We start from the raw sequence: 19,110 nt of genomic DNA on the forward strand, positions 1-19,110 counted from the left end.
ACACAAAAGCAATTCTAGGAAAGTCAAGATGACATTGAATTTGTAAACGTCTCAATGGCTGACGTCAAAAATACAATCAGATGACGAGCACGAAACTGTGAGACCTACACGAAGGCAGGAAAATCCCCCTCAGGGCAGATTTTCTCCAGGCGAGCAGAAGAAGCTTGTGAATTACTGAGCTTTCAGTTTAAAATAAAATACAGTGTAAGAAGCTTACAGGACAGCAATCCTTTAGCCGGTTCAACTGTGCGTCCCTAGCTTTTGTCTCAGACATCTGATTGAGTTCCCTCACAATGACCCCATCCAGGAGCACATTTATGTGGACGTTTTATTAAATTCTCTCGTTCTGCAGCAGCAAACCCAGTAAAACAAGGTCTGTGTAAAGTAGATTCACGAGATCTTTGTGTTGCTAAACATGAAACATGATAGTTGTGAACGGTTAAAGGGATTGTGCTACAGTCTTTTCAAACGAGGCTACAGTTGCCAAGGTTACCAATAATGCAGCATTGTTGTCTTTTAGGTAGCAGGACTTGGGAATTGATCATCATTTATTTTTGATGAGGAGCAAAGAGAAGATGACAAATTTGTAATAGGAAGTCTGTAAGTCTGGGGGGGTGGGCTACAGAGAGCACTGTGTCTGTGCACTCTGCAGCGCCTCTAAATGAGGCAATAAACATAAAGGTGGCATCCACAAACACTGGGAGGTACAGAAACGTGCAGGCTGGGGGGGGGGGGGGTTCTCACAGAGAGGCAATATAAGAAAATAGAAATTAGCAGAAATCCACGGGCTTTTTGCATTTAACAAGATATAGATCAAAGATTTATTCGGGGAGGTCAGAGTGTCAAAACGTGGACACAGACCTTGGGTGATGGATCAGCACCTATTTGACAGCTGGATGTGATGAAAGCCCTTGGGCGTGTTCAGAAGTCCGTCTGTGTATTTATTCATCAGGGAAGCAGGTAGCTGCACACATGAATCACTTTGCTCCTCTTTGTGAAGGTTTTTGCTCCAGCCCCCACACTGCAAAATTCACTAACCTCTTTTGGTGAAGATTTTGTAAAAAGATGGCGCGGGTAAACATGAAAAACAAATCAGACTCCTCCCCAGAGCCTGCAGCAGACACGTGGAACCAAATCAGGAGCTCTCTCTCTAGATTATCAATCAGCCCCTCAGGTTTGGGAGTCCTCTTCATAAAACAACCAAAAACCTTGAGACATAACAAAACAGGACTGTTTACACAGGCAGTTGTTTGGGACAGAAACAGCGGCGGGTCACAGGTGCCATGAAAATTAACCATCTTCCTCTCTCCGCCGCAAACATGAGCATTTACCCTCCCTCGTGCAATTCTGTGGATGCATTCATCCGAAGCGCTCAACTTGTGGAAAATGAAGAATAGACTCCTCTTCAGGAGTGAAGGTGACTGCTGACCCAGTTTGAAGTTGGTAATGTGTGCCAAGGTCAGACACCCACAGCTTTTATTTGTTCACAAACAACCAGAGGGCATTCTTGACTCAGGTGAGTGTTCTGTTATGTGGTTTTGGTGCATGTTCTTTTCTTTGATTCTCCATGTCTTTTTGGTCTTCTGACACCTGTGGGTACGCGTGTTATGTAAAGAGAAGATTTAGGGAACGTGTCTATACTGTAGAAACTGTATTTAGCCCCTCAGGTTTGAGATCATCGCCATTCTCCTGCTTTAAAAAGGTCAAATACATTTTTTCAGTAAAGATCCGTGTTGAAAAACACACTTGCTACTCTAAAAATAGATCTGGATAAAGCTCCTGCGTTGAAAAGTAAGACAACCATACCTTTTTGTGAGCTTTCTGCTGCGCTCACAGCTAAAATTAATTTGTGCGTCTTGACTGGAGTCTGAAGGCTTAATCTCTGCTTTACAGACTCACCGTAATGTTGAGGATGTCGTTTGTAAATCTGACCTGACGAAAAGCCTTTGGAGTCTTTCAACAAAGAAAGGATGACAACTACCTTCTTTCCCTCTTTGCATACTAAATTACAAAGCAAGCCTGTGTTTGGGAAGCACTTTGCTGCCACAACACTGCTCTCTGCTGGTAAATGAACTTCTGGGATAGAAGTGACCCTTAGGTAGCTGCCGGACGAGGCTGAATCCTTCTTGTTAGAGGAAAGAATAAAAGATTGTGCGCTGAAATCTGAGAAAGAACCATTTTTGAGAGTGCATTAGCATAACTTGAAGAAAGCCCATCATTAAAGCAGGGTGCATGATATCTGCTGTGTTTTCTTCTCATTTAGGTTCCAGAAACAAACCTGCCGCCTTATGACTTGCAGATTTACAGACATGCAGCAGGTGCATTGCTAGATAGCTGCAAGGGCCACCAGGACATTTGGAGTAATATTATTTTGTTCAGCTGCCACGGCTGCACGTATGAGCTTACACCCTGTCACGAGCTTAGGATTTCCCACAGAGCCCCTGGAGCTGACCACCCACCTCTTTTTGCCCCGTTAAGGAACCAAAGGGAAATCGTATTTCAAGATGATACCCTCTCTCTTCATCTGCACTATGCTTATTACTGCATCCGAGGAAGATCAAAGCTACCTAAACTACCCTCAGAGCTTGCAGCCCACTGAAGATTCTTCACAGTGCTGGAATAACGAGGTGAAGACTGCCTCCACTTTTATCCTCACCTTGCTTAGCAAGTGAGTCATTTTTGTCAGAAGCGAATCGTTTTTCACCAGAAGTACCGCATTCCTCTTAGAAACACGCTGAGGGACACTTGGAAGCGTAGGATTATTCATGCAGGCAAACACATTCATTGTCATAATTACTCTCTTTATTCCTGCTGGAAGGTGAAACTGTTTATTTCCCCACTGCCCACTATTAGCTCCTGTATCAGTATTACCCCAAAGGTCGCAGTAATAATCATGTGTGACCACGAACGAGTGCTGAGTGGGGCTGCAGACTAACCAGGAGAGTTTCCCCCTCTCTGTCTACCCCGAAACAGCTGTTAGAGCTCTAATTAAAGGGAAGTAGCAGGTGTCACCTGAGCCCCAACCGCAGGTCCACACCTGGTTGCATTAATTTGATCCAAAGTGGTTTTGACGTGCTGCTTGCACTCCAGCGTCCCGCATTAAGCCGGTGGAACTGAGCGCCTGCTTGGAGCGAGCGGGCAGCAGCTCTCGGCTGACATCGCTCTGGGGTTCTGGCAAGCACGTGTCTCTGCAGTGACCCGGGGGACGGCTCCATCCTCCCTGCCTCTGACTTACCAGAAACATCTGTAAGTGAGCAGACCTGCGACGCTGACCTGTAGTCACACCGAGCTGGGGGCGCCCTGTGCATGAGATAATTGTCTGTGGAAACCTCCCTGAGGCTGTAAAAGCAGCTTGTTTCAGATCTCCTGATGATTTCACGGGACATTTAACTTTACTCCTCTCATTTGTTACGTCTCCAGGGCATTTCCAAATATCCATTACCTGACTCCAAAAGGAATGTAGCAACCCTTAACTGCTGCTGGCTTTTATGTATGCATAAATTGCTTTTGCAGTAGCGGTGACTCTGAAATTGGAGACAGTGATGGGATGTTTGTTGGTGTGAAAGGTGAAGCGAAGCGGTGACCTCTGAACCTTGTCGGTGACACATGAACATCATTGTGTAACCATGGGCGTGTTGTTGTGCAGTCTGTTTGACGCTTCTATCGCCTAATGAAATTTACATGACGTGAGAATGGAGCAGCGGCGGTTCAGACGGGAACCGGTTCAGGTCACGCTGCACTCTCTGTGGCAACAGTTTCTTTGTGGCTCGACAATACAGTAATTTCATGAGTCAACAGTCTATGACTGGCAGTTTGTGTCAAGCTAAACAGTGTTTAATTGGATTCTGATCCATGGCAACACCACCGGAGGCTTGTTTCCATCTTTTATTTCAGCAGCACCTGGAGCGTAATGGTAGTGATTACATCCCTCCTGTGGTGTCCCGGTGGTTGTACCCTCGCAGGCCCCTGGGAGGCTGCTGCTGACAGTCATGCCCTGCTGCCCTGTCTGGCTGCTGGCAAACCCCGAGCAGCTGCTGCTGAGGATTTTACTCACAGCAATGCTGAGACAACCCCAGGTTCAAAAGGAATAGCAACAATAAAACTAAATGAATCACTTCTGCTTTTAATTTATTGTGAAATGCAGAACTGCTGATATTCTAGACAGTGGAAAGGGAAAGACTCTGATTTAAAGAAGCATGAAATCAGAGCAGTGTACTTCAAGGTGAAATTTAATTGCAAAACCTATTTTATAAAGAACTGCTACAAAACTGAATAATTTCACTTTGAATAAAAGCACAAGGCACCTGTTGTATTTGGAATTAATCACCTGCATTGTGGGTGGGAGATTTTTGAGAGCAATGATCTAAAAAAAAGTGTTTTTATAAGAATGGTTCTGTCCTGTTGATTTATGTGGAAATATTATGAACAGTTATTATTTTTCCTGTTTTATGGCTCTTTGAACCCCCTCATCTTGGAAAACTAGAGATTAGTCCTGACACATCAGATGTAGCGTCAAGGATTGTCTACATTTATGACAAATGATCAACAAGATGTGATATTCCCTACAAATGTGAAATATCGATCTGATTGATCTTTAAATGTTTAATCAGAAGATTATAGTTTATTTTACTTATTCAGGGACCATAACACACTTCCTATTAATTCAGACAGAGTCAAGTATATTGTTTACAACGCTGGAATGGAAGCTAGATGTTTTAGCAAAACCTTTCTTAAGTATGAGAGTCTGTGGAGTCTGGGTTGTAAAATCAGTTTGGCTGTATGTTTGGTAAACTAGAGATGTGTTTATAAAACCATCCATCGCGATTTATGCCGAGTCTACGCACCCTTGTGTGGAGACTTATTGTCAAAAGAGAAGATGGGTTCACGGATGAGCTGCCTCCGGTTCATGACTGGAGAGGCACTGACTGCTTTGGACTTTCATGTATATGATCCCAAAACAGAAGCTTGTATTTAAATGTTATATAAAAATTTGTGCTGTTTTAAACCCTCTTAATTATGCTTTAATCCATTTCATACTGTTCAACAAGACACTAGCAAGAAGAAGAATATGTAAAATTAGGGCAAATTTGACTAAACTTGTATTCATATTTCATGGTAGAGCTCTTGTATTACTTGAAAATCATGTATGATCATAACTATGCGTTTATTAAATCCCTCATCCTGTTGTAGAAATCATCCTTGTATCTTGTTCTGTCTGAAAACCCAATTTAAATAAAAGTTTCAGATTTGAGCCATAATCTTTCATTAGTCAGAGCAAATTTAAACTACTTCACCATTTCAGACCTGATGGCACCACACCCCCAGTCTGCAGAACAGGCAGCATGCACCTGAGTCTGTGGGGCTCAGCACTGCCCTTACCAGTGATCCAGAAACCCCCCTCGTGCATTTCCACTGTTTATTATGACCACTCAGAAATACTAAATATGTCACACAAAGTCATTAAATATCTTAGACTGCACACTAGCACATGTAGCATTAGCACACTAGCACATGTAGCATTAGCACACTAGCACATGTAGCATTAGCACACTAGCACATGTGGACTGTGGAATGAAACACGTAATGTTGGCGATGTACAGACAGACAGCAGCTTCCTGTTTCAGTCAGTGTGTGCAGTGCTGTTCCATGGAGGCAGTGTTCACCTCTGCCTCCAGTTTAACGGCGCAGCATTGCACACACAGTGAGTTGGCGCATGTGCTAGTGTGTGCGGGGCATCTAGGTAGAGCGGAGGCTGTTCTTGTTTCTGCCTCCCCTCCTGCTTCTGGCGTGTATTTGATCAGGAAACATGTAAATTCAGCAATCTTAAACATGTTAAACTCATACAGAAAATAATGTATGCATAAGTGACACAATTACTTCTGTTGTATCATAGTAACTTGTCATGATGACGGGTCGCACGTCACTGCTACCTTCCTTTTTCTGAGTAACAGTTTCTGCTGTCTTCAAACAACCTAAAGAATTCATTATCTGTTCATGAAAGCAATAGTTGCACCACATGACTCTAAATTTAACATTTCAATTATAATTAAGTACACATAAATCTGTGGATATTCGTAGTTGGAAGTAGCTGCAGGATTTCAAAACTATTCTGCAAGAATAACCATGAAATAGGAATTTTACAACAATTTAAAATTATTTACTACAGCAATTTCATCAGTTCCTGTAAAATGCTCAAGACTTGCCATGGTCTGCGTCTGCCCCTTCCTTCATGTGCCTCTGGTGTTTCTCCATCCTCTCTAGGTGCTCCTTTTGTGTCTTCTAGCGCCCTCATGTGTCATGTCTGTGTCTTCCTCATGTGTCTCCTGGTGTTCCCCATTTGCAATTTAGGTTTCACCCCTCAGACATCCCTTTGCCAGGTCCTGTGCTCTCTTGGCCCCCTCTTAGCCACGCCCCTGTTGTTTCTTTCTATAGTGTTTTCCTTTAGTGTCAGCTTCCCCTTAGTATATTAGTCATGGTTCATGCTTTCTGGTCTTTTGTTTTTTCTCTTAGGTCATTTTCCTTTGTTACAGCCTTTCAGTATTTAGTGTTTTTCCCACCAGTGTTTTCTTCCTCCTCCCTGATTTAGTAATTGTGTTCACCTGGCCCCTCTCCCCACACACCTGCAATTATCTCCCTCTCATCTTCCCAGTCTATTTAAGCCCTGTCTTGTCTCTGTGTTGATGTCGGTCCATTGTATGTTTGTCAGCGTTGTTTCGTGCTCTAGTTGAGCTTATGTCTCCTGGTTTTGGTGCTCTCAGTGAGCTTTTGTTTTTGTTACCAGGGTTTTTGGATTTTTGGTTCGCTGCCTTTGGATTTATTTTTGTTCGTCCTGCAAAATAAAGCATATTTACTTCACATCATCTCCAGCCTCGTGTCATCCTGTGTTTCTGCATATTTGGGTCCTAAACATCCTCAAAATGTGACAAGACTGGGAAGTGTCATTGTGACTGGCCCCCTTCTGACAGGATGCAATAGCTTCTCTGTCAGATTTGTACTAATCTGCATTTCTCCAAGCTGAATCTGTTCAAAAAGTTATCTAAATCAGGTGAGACAAAACATGGAATCCTATTTCAAATACACCTTTCCATCTAGATTAATAACTGTTTTATTCATGTATTACTAGAAATCACTCACACTTAAACCTGTGTGATTTATTTGATTCGAAAATGACTTAAGATCATTTATAAAGTATCAGAAAACAAGCAGCTAAAAAAAGAAAATAAGAGAGTGTGCACTTGGTCATGTGCTGTCCTTTTATTTTATTCATTTCTCTGTATTTTTGGTATTATTTTTAAACAATAAAAAACAATGTATCATAAACATCTTCTAATTAAATCCTGGATTTTTTGAATGGCACCAACTAACAAGGCCCCAGGAGGAGTGGTTATCTTGCCCTCTTCTTCTACATTAACAGGAGAAAGGTCGCTGACCTCTGAGCATGAAGTCGTGCCTGAGAGCATGTGGAGGAACAGTGTTGCCAGACTTGTGACCTTCAGCATAGCCTCACACGGTCTTACAACCACGAGTTGGACATTGGTGAATAATACATCAGTCTCCCCTGCTGGGACCACCTCAGTCGCTCACACCACCACCGATGCACAAACACAACAGTCCCGTCATGTTGTGAGGTTTGTCTTTCTGAGATTCCCACACAATATAATGAAGGCAGCGTGTCTCACCTGCTGTGGGCTGATGGATCACAGTGTACATTACAAATACAGGCAGCGACCTGGCTCTGAGGCTGTCTTACATATTTCTTACAAATCCTCCTGGAACCCCAGCTTGTGTTTGGTATGAATTTCATTCATTTTCCTTCTAGCTAGTTTGGATTTGTAGGATGTCATAAATGTGGAAAAGCACGTGTTGCTTTGGAACATTTAAATAAAACAGAATAGACTTCATAAATCCCACAGTGGGGAAATTCACTCGTTAGACCAGCACATTCATTTGGTAGTTTAAAAGTTCTTTTAAATATTGACACCCCCCGCCCCCAAATAACAGTTTTTACTTATTTTAGATTCCAATCAAGTGTCCTCAAACAATAAAAACAGTTCTAGCACAAGAATCCAATGTTGTCTTTAGGGGCCGGAGTCCTGTGAGGGTGTGCAAAGATTGCCTCTTAATTTGATGTCATTTAGCTGATATTACATGCTGTTTATCTGCATTTCTACTACATTCATGACCAGATTCATTTCCCCATTCCATTAGCAGTTGCAAAAGCATAAAAAAAATCAATCACACAGCTTTTTTCGCCATCACATAGGCATTTCCCACCTTCATGGAAGTAAGTGAACAATAGACTGAGCCACAAGGATTCTGCTGTTTACACAGTCAGAGTGAACAGAGATGCTTGAAACATCTTAAAATCCCCTGTGATTCCAGGAAAGGCAGCACGTCACTCAGCCCCGTCTGCTTTACATACAAGAACAGCTCTGCGCTTTCCACTGAGATTATTTGAATTTCACAGAATGTTTGACATTTGATAATAGTGCTGAGAGTTTAGAGATTCCACACTTCCACTGCTGAAGGTTTTCCTTTCCTGTCGTGTTTGTTCAGGCCAGCTCCCTGCAAAAGAAGAGAGAGAGAGAGAGAGAGAGAGAGAGAGAGAGAGAGAGAGAGAGAGAGAGAGAGAGAGAGAGAGAGAGAGAGAGAGATGAAAAACCCAGAAACCCGAATGTGACATCAAAAAGACAAACCAGATTATTGTTTTAGCTTCATGTGAGCAGACACAAATCAGTAAGCCCTCTAGGGATAGGTGTATTTACACAACATACAATCATGAACAGCAGGAGCTATGAAAGGAGAGAGAGCGAGAGAGAGAGAGAGAGAGAGAGGGGGGGGGGACGGACAATGTCAGTTCTGCCATCATTTATCATGACAAGAGTTTTCTCAACGCAGCACAGGGATCAGACAATCTGGTCCACCTGTTGTTGAAACAGATGTAGATGACTTGACGTGTATTTAAATGAGGCTTTGTTAAACTCATTTTGCTCAGCTTCAACCGGTTTAATAACAGAGAGCTCAGAGGAGAGATGAACGAACTTCTGAGCTGCAACAAGACTAAGATGTGGACAAATGTGAGTGTGTGGGAGTGTGATGTGGGAGAGTGTATAGATAGTAGGAAACTGCCCACACATGAAAAACAAGTGTGTGATTTCAGTTTGTAGCAGTCCAGCTTGGATTTCCACTTACAGTACCCTCTGCTGGACCAGACGGTGAATTAATGCTTTTTCTGTGTCAAAATCAAAGACTTAACATACCATGATCATTGAAACTCTTCGGTTTGTGATAAAACTGGATTTTATGATTAATCATCCCTATTTTTGGAGCCATTTCACAGTTTTGACAACACCTACTAAAAAGTGGAACTGATATTTCCTGCAGCTCCGGTTCCCTTCCGGTGTGTTTTTGTTGTCCCACCGCTAGCTGCAGCCGTGTTAGCGTGGCTAGCGATGTAAATAAAGACAAAACAGGTAAATAGTCGTTTTTACTTTGCTTTTTACTAAACAACTGTTCTGATTTTAAGCTGGGGTTTATTTTAAGGTGCGGCGCCTTCAAAATAAACTAAAGTGGCTTTTTATATTTGCAACATTGTTTAAAAAAAGTATAAATGCATTACAACGTTCACAACGCGTTAGCTGATTGTAAAAAGTTGTTTTACCTTTAAGGAGATTTGAGTTTTTTGAGTAGAAGTTTGGTCACATTAAAAAGTTTTTAATTGATTACGTAATATACTTGTCTTAAAGTCAGGGAGATTTGGCAACAAAAGCCTTTTAAAGAGCTCAAAGCGAATTGTGTCTACATGTCTGCAGTTGTTTAACATTTTGTTTAAAAGATGAAGGTAACTTTTGTTTACCAGAGGAATTTCAGAAATATTTTGTGTAATTTTTAAATGCCAGCTCTATGTTAATGTTTTCCTCTTTTTCTGTTTGGCTCGAGTGTTTCATCTATTGGCATTTCTGTCTCTGGGAACTGCTGCAGGGCTGCACCACCCTTTAGACATGTGATATATTAACTAAAAAAAATCTTAATTTTGGAACAATCTAGCATGCATTTGCGTTCACGTGGTTGGGATTTTCTATTTTCAAAAGAGTCAGGTGCACAAAGTTGGCTGCCTCAAGCCTTGGCAGCACCTCCAGCATCACAGAGCAGCATCCAAACATGGATGGAGTCACACAAAGACAGGGCTGGCACTTCCAGAGAGCGCCGTCATTGTGCATGTGTCACACGACCAGTTCTGGCTCAGGATGTCCTCACCTGTGTCTGCCAGTTTGGAAATTAGGAGCAGACTTCTGTTTTCATGCAGCAGAGAGAGATTTTTCATTAATGAAATAAACAAGAATCCAGTGTATGTGTGTGGTGGTGGGTAGGGATTGCAGATTGGGCCACTGATGAGCCCAGCATGCAGCCAAGCATGCATGTGATTACATTCCAGCCCATACCTCTGAAAAGTGTTGGCTTTAATCCAAGTTAGACTTTCCATACAGTTTAGCTACAACTTTAGCTTAACACTGCATTCTAACATTTTGCGATGCTTTGGCACTTCTTGTTTCTTCATTCTACAGAATACAGGAGGACCTAGTTGTCAATGGAATCCTTGTGGTCAAAACTCTCAGCTGCTCTACCGATTAATGAGGAACAGTTCCCTCTGCAGTTCAGTGACAAAGTGGAGTCGAGTGTGGTGGAAATGCTGACGAGATCCAGACACCAACTGTACAGCACCACAAGAAGCAACAACCAAACTCTTTATGCTCAAGTCGTTTTGGACATTTCATGGGAGAGACTCAACACCGGAACATGGCGTGATGTGGACAAGGACTGGAGGCGACTTTACTCCTATGGCTGCCTGTTTAAAGTGGCCGCTTTATGTCGAGAAAGTCCATCAGAGCACGAGATCCTTCAGGCTGTCAGGACGTGTGACATGGGTTTACTCATGGGCGCGGCCGTCATGGATAATATACTCCAGGTTTTTGTTCGGATTCTGCAAAGTGAAATAAGAAAAACCACTAAAGAAGAAACGGACTATGTTGAAGCCAAGGTCAGCTGGCCAATTTATTTTATCCTTTAAATTAGCAAATGTTCAAGTAAGTTAGAGGAACGTGTTTTATGTGGTGTTGTTGTGAAACTCTTGATTTACATTATAATCAAAAGTTCAAGGCTGATGTTGTGGAATAGACTGTAGAAAAGTTATTTTTTATAAAAAGTATCTCCCTTCTTGCCCTTCATCTGGGTGCACCTCATCAGATGTCACTGAAGATGAAGTGCCACACATTCTCAAAGGTCAGATCACTTTGTTTAGACGGGGGTTGGCTGCTGCTTCTGTTTTTTTTTTTTTTGTTTGTTTTTTTACTTGATTATACATTTTTAGTCTGTGCCCTGAAAATGTCAACCTAAAACTGTTGAAGCATCCAAAGAATCTGTGAGTAATTCTTTACAAAGCAGGGCTGTGATGGCTATTTATCATTTTTCTATACCGGCTGTTTTAATCTGGTCTTTAAAATGTCACAAACATGTTATTAATAACAGTTGTATGTTCATATGTTTCCTTTTTGTTTCGCCAAGTGTCCGTTTGAAACAAATTGAACTTTTATATTTGGTAAAGGAAGTCAACACACCCTCATAAAGACCCTAAAAGTTTAAAACTAGGTCATTTTTATTATTAGACTGAAAATGACCCCCCCCCCCCCCATTTATTTCTGTCGTCATTACCAGAGAATGAAGATTGTGGTCCCACGTGTTCCTCCAATCAAAGAAGAGTTGGCGGTGGAGAGGATTAAGTGTCCTTCTCTGGAAAGCTTCAATACAAAGTACTTGGTTCCTCTCAAGCCGGTGATTTTAGAAGGGATAATCGACCACTGGCCCGCCCTCAACAACCGTCCCTGGAGGTTTGTCTCATCAGAATACATTCTCCTTCAGCTGAATGTTGTTATTCCCTGTTATGTGGCTCGTTAGCATGTTTATTTCTACGTGACAATCACCATGTTCCTTTATAGTCCGCATGTTAAAACACTCGGGAGTAGTAAAGCAAGTTTGACTACAAGAGTCTTACTCTGTCAGAATGAGCTTTTCAGAGTTAACAAAACCCTCCGGCGATGTGGAATATAACAGCCCCACTTCCATTCAGTCCAGCCGTGTAATCAGACTGATCTGCTCTTGTGACAATAGCTAAGTGCACTTTTCCAGCTGAGAGGACAGAAAGCTGGAGGACTCTCAAAGGGACAGCTGACATGTAACATACAGATTTCCAGTTATTGTGGTTTATTTAACGATCTAAGTTTTGGGTTTTTTCCTTCATAGTGATGGCCCAGGTTGATTAGCTCACCCAGACACCCTCGTCTTCTCGTTTTCATTCTTAGTTCTGACTCAAAACTCTTGGGTTCTGTTTCTCATCCAAAAGTGGTCATTTAACATATTTTGGTGCACCACTTAAACCACAATGATCAGTGTGTTTTGGTGGATTGTGTTGGTAATTGTCTCCCTCCTGCAAAGCTTAGAGTATCTGAGGTCGGTGGCGGGCTGTCGGACGGTTCCTGTGGAGGTGGGGTCCAGGTACACGGATGAGGACTGGTCACAAACACTGCTCACCATCAACGAGTTCATCGACAAGTACATTCTAGAAAAAGTCAGCGAACCCTACAGGAGTTTCATTTATTAGTTATATCATATCATCTCTAATGATGAATAATACTGTTAGGGTTATTTTTCAGGTCCAGGATTCTCAGAGTGGAGAGAGAGCCGTGGGTTATCTTGCTCAGCACCAGCTTTTTGATCAGGTACGCCTCTGGCTTTACTTTTTATTGCATGATTCATAAACGGCATTAAAAGGATACTTTGCAACTTTTTCATATTTTTAAATCACTTTCTAGAGCCAGTATGTGCTAAAATTACCCTTTAAAATAGAATAGAATAGAATAGATTTTATTGATCCCAGTGGGGGAATTCACTTGTTACAGCAGCACCAACACATAAGAGGATCATTTGAAGAATAATAACAAAGGTATATGTATAAACACATAGGCAGTAGTCTAGAATTGTAACCTTCGACCACTAAAAATCTTGAAAAAAAAGGAAAAAAACTTGGGTTCAGACTCTCGAAAAGGGAGTTTTCCTCTCCACTGTCGCTGCATGCTTTCTTAGTATGAGGATTGCTGTAAAGTCACTGACACGAGTCAGTGACTTGATGCAACCTGCTGGGTTCCTTATATAGGAAACTTTTTTCTGATTGGCTTAATGAACTGACCTGTATTGGAATGTTTACTATGTGAAGTGCCTTGAGACGACTCTTGTCGTGATTTGGCGCTTTATAAATAAACTTGAATTGAATCGCATCTACGCAGCATATTGCAAGAGACACGGACATACTATGTATGTTGCAGGGTTAATGAAAGGCCACCTGTGGCCAGAATATTCCACTTGCAACTTCAGAGTTGCCGACCACTCTTTTGGGACTTACCTGAAGCTGCAGTCTGCTTCCAGCACATTTTGCATGTTTTAATAATAATGTTTTAGATTATTAGCAGAGCTGGTTAGTTTAATTTAGTTATGAACCACATGTAAACACTAATGAAGGCTGGGAGACATTCCAGCTGTTAGATTAAGGTGTTAAGAAGACAAACGCACAGTGAGGAGATAATTTTGCTTTTGGTTTTACAAACGGACACTAGGGGGTGCTAAATGCAAGCTAAAACTGCCTGGTCTCCCTTTAACGAAAAGTCAAGGTTGTTTTCTTACCTTTTGTTACTTCATGATTATATTCTTACTTCCTATATTAGCATATTTCTTACTTTTATCTTTCTTTTTGCACCAAGTACCGCAGCAGTTTCCTAATGTTGTGATTCCTCACACATATTCTGATTCTGATTCAATAATAGTGTCAGATTGGAAAAAATACAAAATGATCTCCAACACGTTCCTGAAAGAAAAAAACACTTATGAGACACTTGGTTCCCTGTTTTTATTCAGGTGTTTCACTGAATAAAACAAAACGATAAAATCTATCTCCATGAGGACGGCCTTGTGGCTGTGGTTTGGCACATCTTGAAAGAAAAATGAGAAGCTCCTGAAATGTTCAATATAAATGATGACAAATGACAGCAGTTTATCTTTCCGTGGAAAAGCCTAAAAGTAAAGATAAGAGGTAAAGCTGAGGGTTTTTGTCACACTGTTGCTAACCAATGAGCACTTTTTAAAGTTTAAACACCCCCCCCCCCCCCCCCCCCCCCAGTGATATAAAATGATTGGGTCCTTGTGTCCAACTCTTTTTGGTCCTGCATTAATGACAAAACACACAGTTTAAGCAAAGTAGTGATTCTGTAATGGCACTATATGATCCGAAAGTCTCACAAAGCTGATATCAGATCTGTAGCAGCTGGGGGGTCCAACCCTGGTCCTCGTGGGCCCCTGTCCAGCATGTTTTAGTTGTGTCCCTGCTCCAGTGCTCCTGGTTCAACGGTTAAGTCGCGTGTTCAGCAGCTGGTCCTGCTCTGTGTGGGCCTATCAATCACCCACTGATTAAACATGCTGCATCGGGGCTCTCGAGGACCAGGGTTGGGCACACCTGCTCCACGGTGAAGAATCCCAATTAAATGTTTTGAGAAAAGGTCAAAATTTAGGAAAATTGTAAGACTGACATGAAATGGTCCCCAAAAATAGAAACATCAAGTGTACATGTATAGCTAGGGCTTTGAAAGTCTCTCCCTGATCTCAGTAGTGATGTTCAAATGAATAAACAAGTGGCATTGCAATAAAAATTAAGTCAGGGATGATCATTAGGACTGGCACAGTCTATGCAATAACAGCTGTTTAGTCTTATTTTGAAACAAAACAGCCTCTAGCTTCCTTGTGTCCATTTGTTTCTGGAGGTGGTGGGTGGAGAGGGTGTCATTTATAGAACTCAAAAGCTAAAGCGTCAGTAAAACTAGCCTAAATTGATAATTGCTGTTTTTTCTGAAAAGATTCCAGAGCTAAAAGAGGACATCCGCATCCCAGATTACTGCTGTCTGGGTGAAGGAGATGAAGATGATATTACTGTCAACGCCTGGTTTGGACCCACAGGTACAGTGTCTCCACTTCACCAGGATCCTCAGCAGAACTTCCTGGCCCAGGTGACGACAACAATCCCTACCTCCTGAATCCTGTTACTGTCACAACCTTCGTCACAGGATCACAGTTTCTTAACCTCTTGGGATTCTGTCTGCATACAAAGGTGGTGGGAAGCAAATACGTCCGCCTGTATTCCCCAGAGGACACAGACAAGCTTTACCCCCATCAGTCGCAGCTCCTCCACAATACCAGTCAGGTGCGTCTGACAGTTTAAAAAGAGCGCGTTTCAAAACTGCCTAAAAACAATTCAGTTTGTCAGCTTCTGAACTTTTCCATGCAGGTTGAAGTGGAGAATCCAGACTCCGAACGCTTCCCCAAGTTTGTCAGAGCTCCGTACCTGGAGTGTGTGCTGCAGCCCGGAGACGTGCTTTTTATCCCAGTCAAACACTGGCATTATGTCCGATCCTTAGACGTCAGCTTCTCTGTCAGCTTCTGGTGGTCATGATTCCTAATAAATCAGATGCATTGTGCTTCCTGTGGCTGCTGTGGGGAATCATTTAAAGAGTGTTTAGCTTATGTGATGCTAATTGTCATGTTAGCAGAAGCGCTGATCACACAAAGCTTTGATCCATGAACACCCGCTGCTGGATGATTACTTTCATTTAGCTGCTGATGAGTGATTTATTGTGTGAAAGGCTAAACGCAGCAACCTAAACAAAACACTATAGCTGTTAGTTGTCTGATTTAATAGTCTGTTCTTTAGAAATTGGCTGATTTAATTGTCTCCTCAACCCTATTCACACAAATACCCTCCGATATGTGATTTTCGTAATTGTGGAAAATGAGACAAGTCTTCAGATTTAATAAGCGAGCGAGCTGCAGGTACAGAAACACACTAACAAATCGTAACTCTTTGAATAAAGTGACAGTCTGAAGCAATCAAGCAGGTCACAAAAGAAATGTATTATATTAAATGAACCGAACCGCAGGGCATGTGCAGACTTTGAAATTCAAACAGCCTCTCTGGATAAACGCCGCGACGCTCTCGTCTTGCTCTGAAAACATAATAACTGGCGACAGACTGCAGCATGTTCACGCTCTAGCCGTGCATCCTGCAGGCCCGTTTCAGTCAAACCTGCGTATTGTTACTTTGGCATGAGGATGTGACAAAATAAAGCAGATCGGCTCCGATGTGCACATTTGATCTGTTGTCAACCCGATGCTCGGTCGGCTAAAGGGGTGGGTTGGGAAATCAGGCAGGTGGAGCGTTGGTGGGGAGGGTTGAAAATGAAAACTGCTCAGGTTCATGGTAAAATGTTGGTGTTAGCATTTACAAATGTGAACGTTTCGTTGCTGTTTGATGTTTCTCATCCCAGTAGAGGGCTCATCCATGAATCAGGTACTAGACGTATCCAAACTGAGCTACGGCCCTGCTTTATCCACACGAGTCCTGCAGGGTTCTGTTTATTCCCATCCTTCTCAGCGTTTTGTTGGTGACATCATTTATTCAGATATTTATAAACCTCATAACCAGTACCTAATTACCAACAAATGACATCTGGTGCTAACCCCTTTTCTTACACGTTGTCCTCTGTTTCATATTATTAGCCTAATTGGTTTAGTCTGTTTAGCCGGTGAGAGAATAACGGGTGTTATGGTGAGAGCAAGACTGACCTGAAATATCAAGTTGTCCAGGTAAATCAGAGCAGTCGCAGCCAAGTTAATAAAGTAGACCGTTGAGTCCCAGATGTAGGAGAGCCAAAGCATTAAGAGAAACAGGCTGACTTTACAGCTCAGAAGCACTTTAATCATGAAACATTAGTTATAAACTAGTATAAAAACAGTAGTGTAAAAGGGTTTGCACCTTCAGATTTCCTCTGGTTTTTGCTTTTCACACAGATTTCATTATTAATGAGAAAATACAAAACAGTTTTCAAATCATTATTTCTAAACTAGAAGTACCCCTAGACTAGGGGTTTCCCGTTTGTCTCTTGAGTATTTTCCCAAAGTTTTAAGGATCATAACGTTTTTTTTTTTCCAAATCTGAGATGGATCATTGTTATTTTTGGTCAGCAGTGGTTTTCATCCACAAACCCTCTCATAGAGGCCATGTTGCCCTCCTGAGCTCTGATTGCTGAACATGCAGCACTTAGATGTTGTTCTGGGTTCATTTGTTCTTCAGATCCTTTAGAACAGGTGTGTTCCTTTATTAGATCCTTTAGAACAGGTGTGTTCCTTTTTTAGATCATTTAGAACAGGTGTGTTCCTTTTTTAGATCCTTTAGAACAGGTGTGTTCCTTTATTAGATCCTTTAGAACAGGTGTGTTCCTTTATTAGATCCTTTAGAACAGGTGTGTTCCTTTATTAGATCCTTTAGAACAGGTGTGTTCCTTTTTTAGATCCTTTAGAACAGGTGTGTTCCTTTTTAATATCCTTTAGAACAGGTGTGTTCCTTTATTAGATCCTTTAGAACAGGTGTGTTCCTTTATTAGATCCTTTAGAACAGGTGTGTTCCTTTTTTAGATCCTTTAGAACAGGTGTGTTTCTTTATTAGATCCTTTAGAACAGGTGTGTTCCTTTATTAGATCCTTTAGAACAGGTGTGTTCCTTTATTAGATCCTTTAGAACAGGTGTGTTCCTTTATTAGATCCTTTAGAACAGGTGTGTTCCTTTATTAGATCCTTTAGAACAGGTGTGTTCCTTTATTAGATCCTTTAGAACAGGTGTGTTCCTTTTTTAGATCCTTTAGAACAGGTGTGTTCCTTTATTAGATCCTTTAGAACAGGTGTGTTCCTTTTTTAGATCCTTTAGAACAGGTGTGTTCCTTTATTAGATCCTTTAGAACAGGTGTGTTCCTTTATTAGATCCTTTAGAACAGGTGTGTTCCTTTATTCGATCCTTTAGAACAGGTGTGTTCCTTTATTAGATCCTTTAGAACAGGTGTCTTCCTTTATTAGATCCTTTAGAACAGGTGTGTTCCTTTTTAATATCCTTTAGAACAGGTGTGTTCCTTTATTAGATCCTTTAGAACAGGTGTGTTCCTTTATTAGATCCTTTAGAACAGGTGTGTTCCTTTATTAGATCCTTTAGAACAGGTGTGTTCCTTTTTAGATCCTTTAGAACAGGTGTGTTCCTTTTTAGATCCTTTAGAACAGGTGTGTTCCTTTATTAGATCCTTTAGAACAGGTGTGTTCCTTTTTTAGATCCTTTAGAACAGGTGTTTTCCTTTTTTAGATCCTTTAGAACAGGTGTGTTCCTTTATTAGATCCTTTAGAACAGGTGTGTTCCTTTATTAGATCCTTTAGAACAGGTGTGTTCCTTTATTAGATCCTTTAGAACAGGTGTGTTCCTTTTTTAGATCCTTTAGAACAGGTGTGTTCCTTTATTAGATCCTTTAGAACAGGTGTGTTCCTTTATTAGATCCTTTAGAACAGGTGTGTTCCTTTATTAGATCCTTTAGAACAGGTGTGTTCCTTTATTAGATCCTTTAGAACAGGTGTGTTCCTTTATTAGATCCTTTAGAACAGGTGTGTTCCTTTATTAGATCCTTTAGAACAGGTGTGTTCCTTTATTAGATCCTTTAGAACAGGTGTGTTCCTTTTTTAGATCCTTTAGAACAGGTGTGTTCCTTTTTAATATCCTTTAGAACAGGTGTGTTCCTTTATTAGATCCTTTATAACAGGTGTGTTCCTTTATTAGATCCTTTAGAACAGGTGTGTTCCTTTTTTAGATCCTTTAGAACAGGTGTGTTCCTTTATTAGCTCCTTTAGAACAGGTGTGTTCTTTTATTAGATCATTTAGAACAGGTGTGTTCCTTTATTAGATCCTTTAGAACAGGTGTGTTCCTTTTTTAGATCCTTTAGAACAGGTGTGTTCCTTTTTTAGATCCTTTAGAACAGGTGTGTTCCTTTATTAGATCCTTTAGAACAGGTGTGTTCCTTTTTTAGATCCTTTAGAACAGGTGTGTTCCTTTATTAGATCCTTTAGAACAGGTGTGTTCCTTTATTAGATCCTTTAGAACAGGTGTGTTCCTTTATTAGATCCTTTAGAACAGGTGTGTTCCTTTAT

The 19,110-nt window shown here is 41.3% G+C and overlaps 1 protein-coding gene across 2 annotated transcripts; it reads left to right on the forward strand.

Annotated features, from left to right (window-relative positions):
• The first annotated feature begins 9,342 nt into the window (after nt 1-9,342).
• On the forward strand, nt 9,343-15,572 carry kdm8 (lysine (K)-specific demethylase 8). 2 transcript variants are annotated; one of them, XM_015948601.3, is made up of 9 exons: nt 9,343-9,473; nt 10,566-11,038; nt 11,245-11,280; nt 11,713-11,885; nt 12,490-12,622; nt 12,708-12,773; nt 14,955-15,104; nt 15,206-15,298; nt 15,383-15,572. In XM_015948601.3, the coding sequence occupies exons 2-9, from the start codon at nt 10,589-10,591 to the stop codon at nt 15,545-15,547; spliced, it is 1,266 nt and encodes a 421-aa protein (XP_015804087.3). In that variant the 5' UTR covers nt 9,343-9,473; nt 10,566-10,588; the 3' UTR covers nt 15,548-15,572. The 2 variants fall into 2 exon arrangements, with proteins under 2 accessions (XP_015804087.3, XP_015804088.3); XM_015948602.3 differs by lacking the exon at nt 11,245-11,280.
• Nucleotides 15,573-19,110: the final 3,538 nt, after the last annotated feature.

This window comes from Nothobranchius furzeri, chromosome 5 (genome assembly GCF_043380555.1).
Source record: "Nothobranchius furzeri strain GRZ-AD chromosome 5, NfurGRZ-RIMD1, whole genome shotgun sequence".
Taxonomy (NCBI): Eukaryota; Metazoa; Chordata; class Actinopteri; order Cyprinodontiformes; family Nothobranchiidae; genus Nothobranchius; species Nothobranchius furzeri.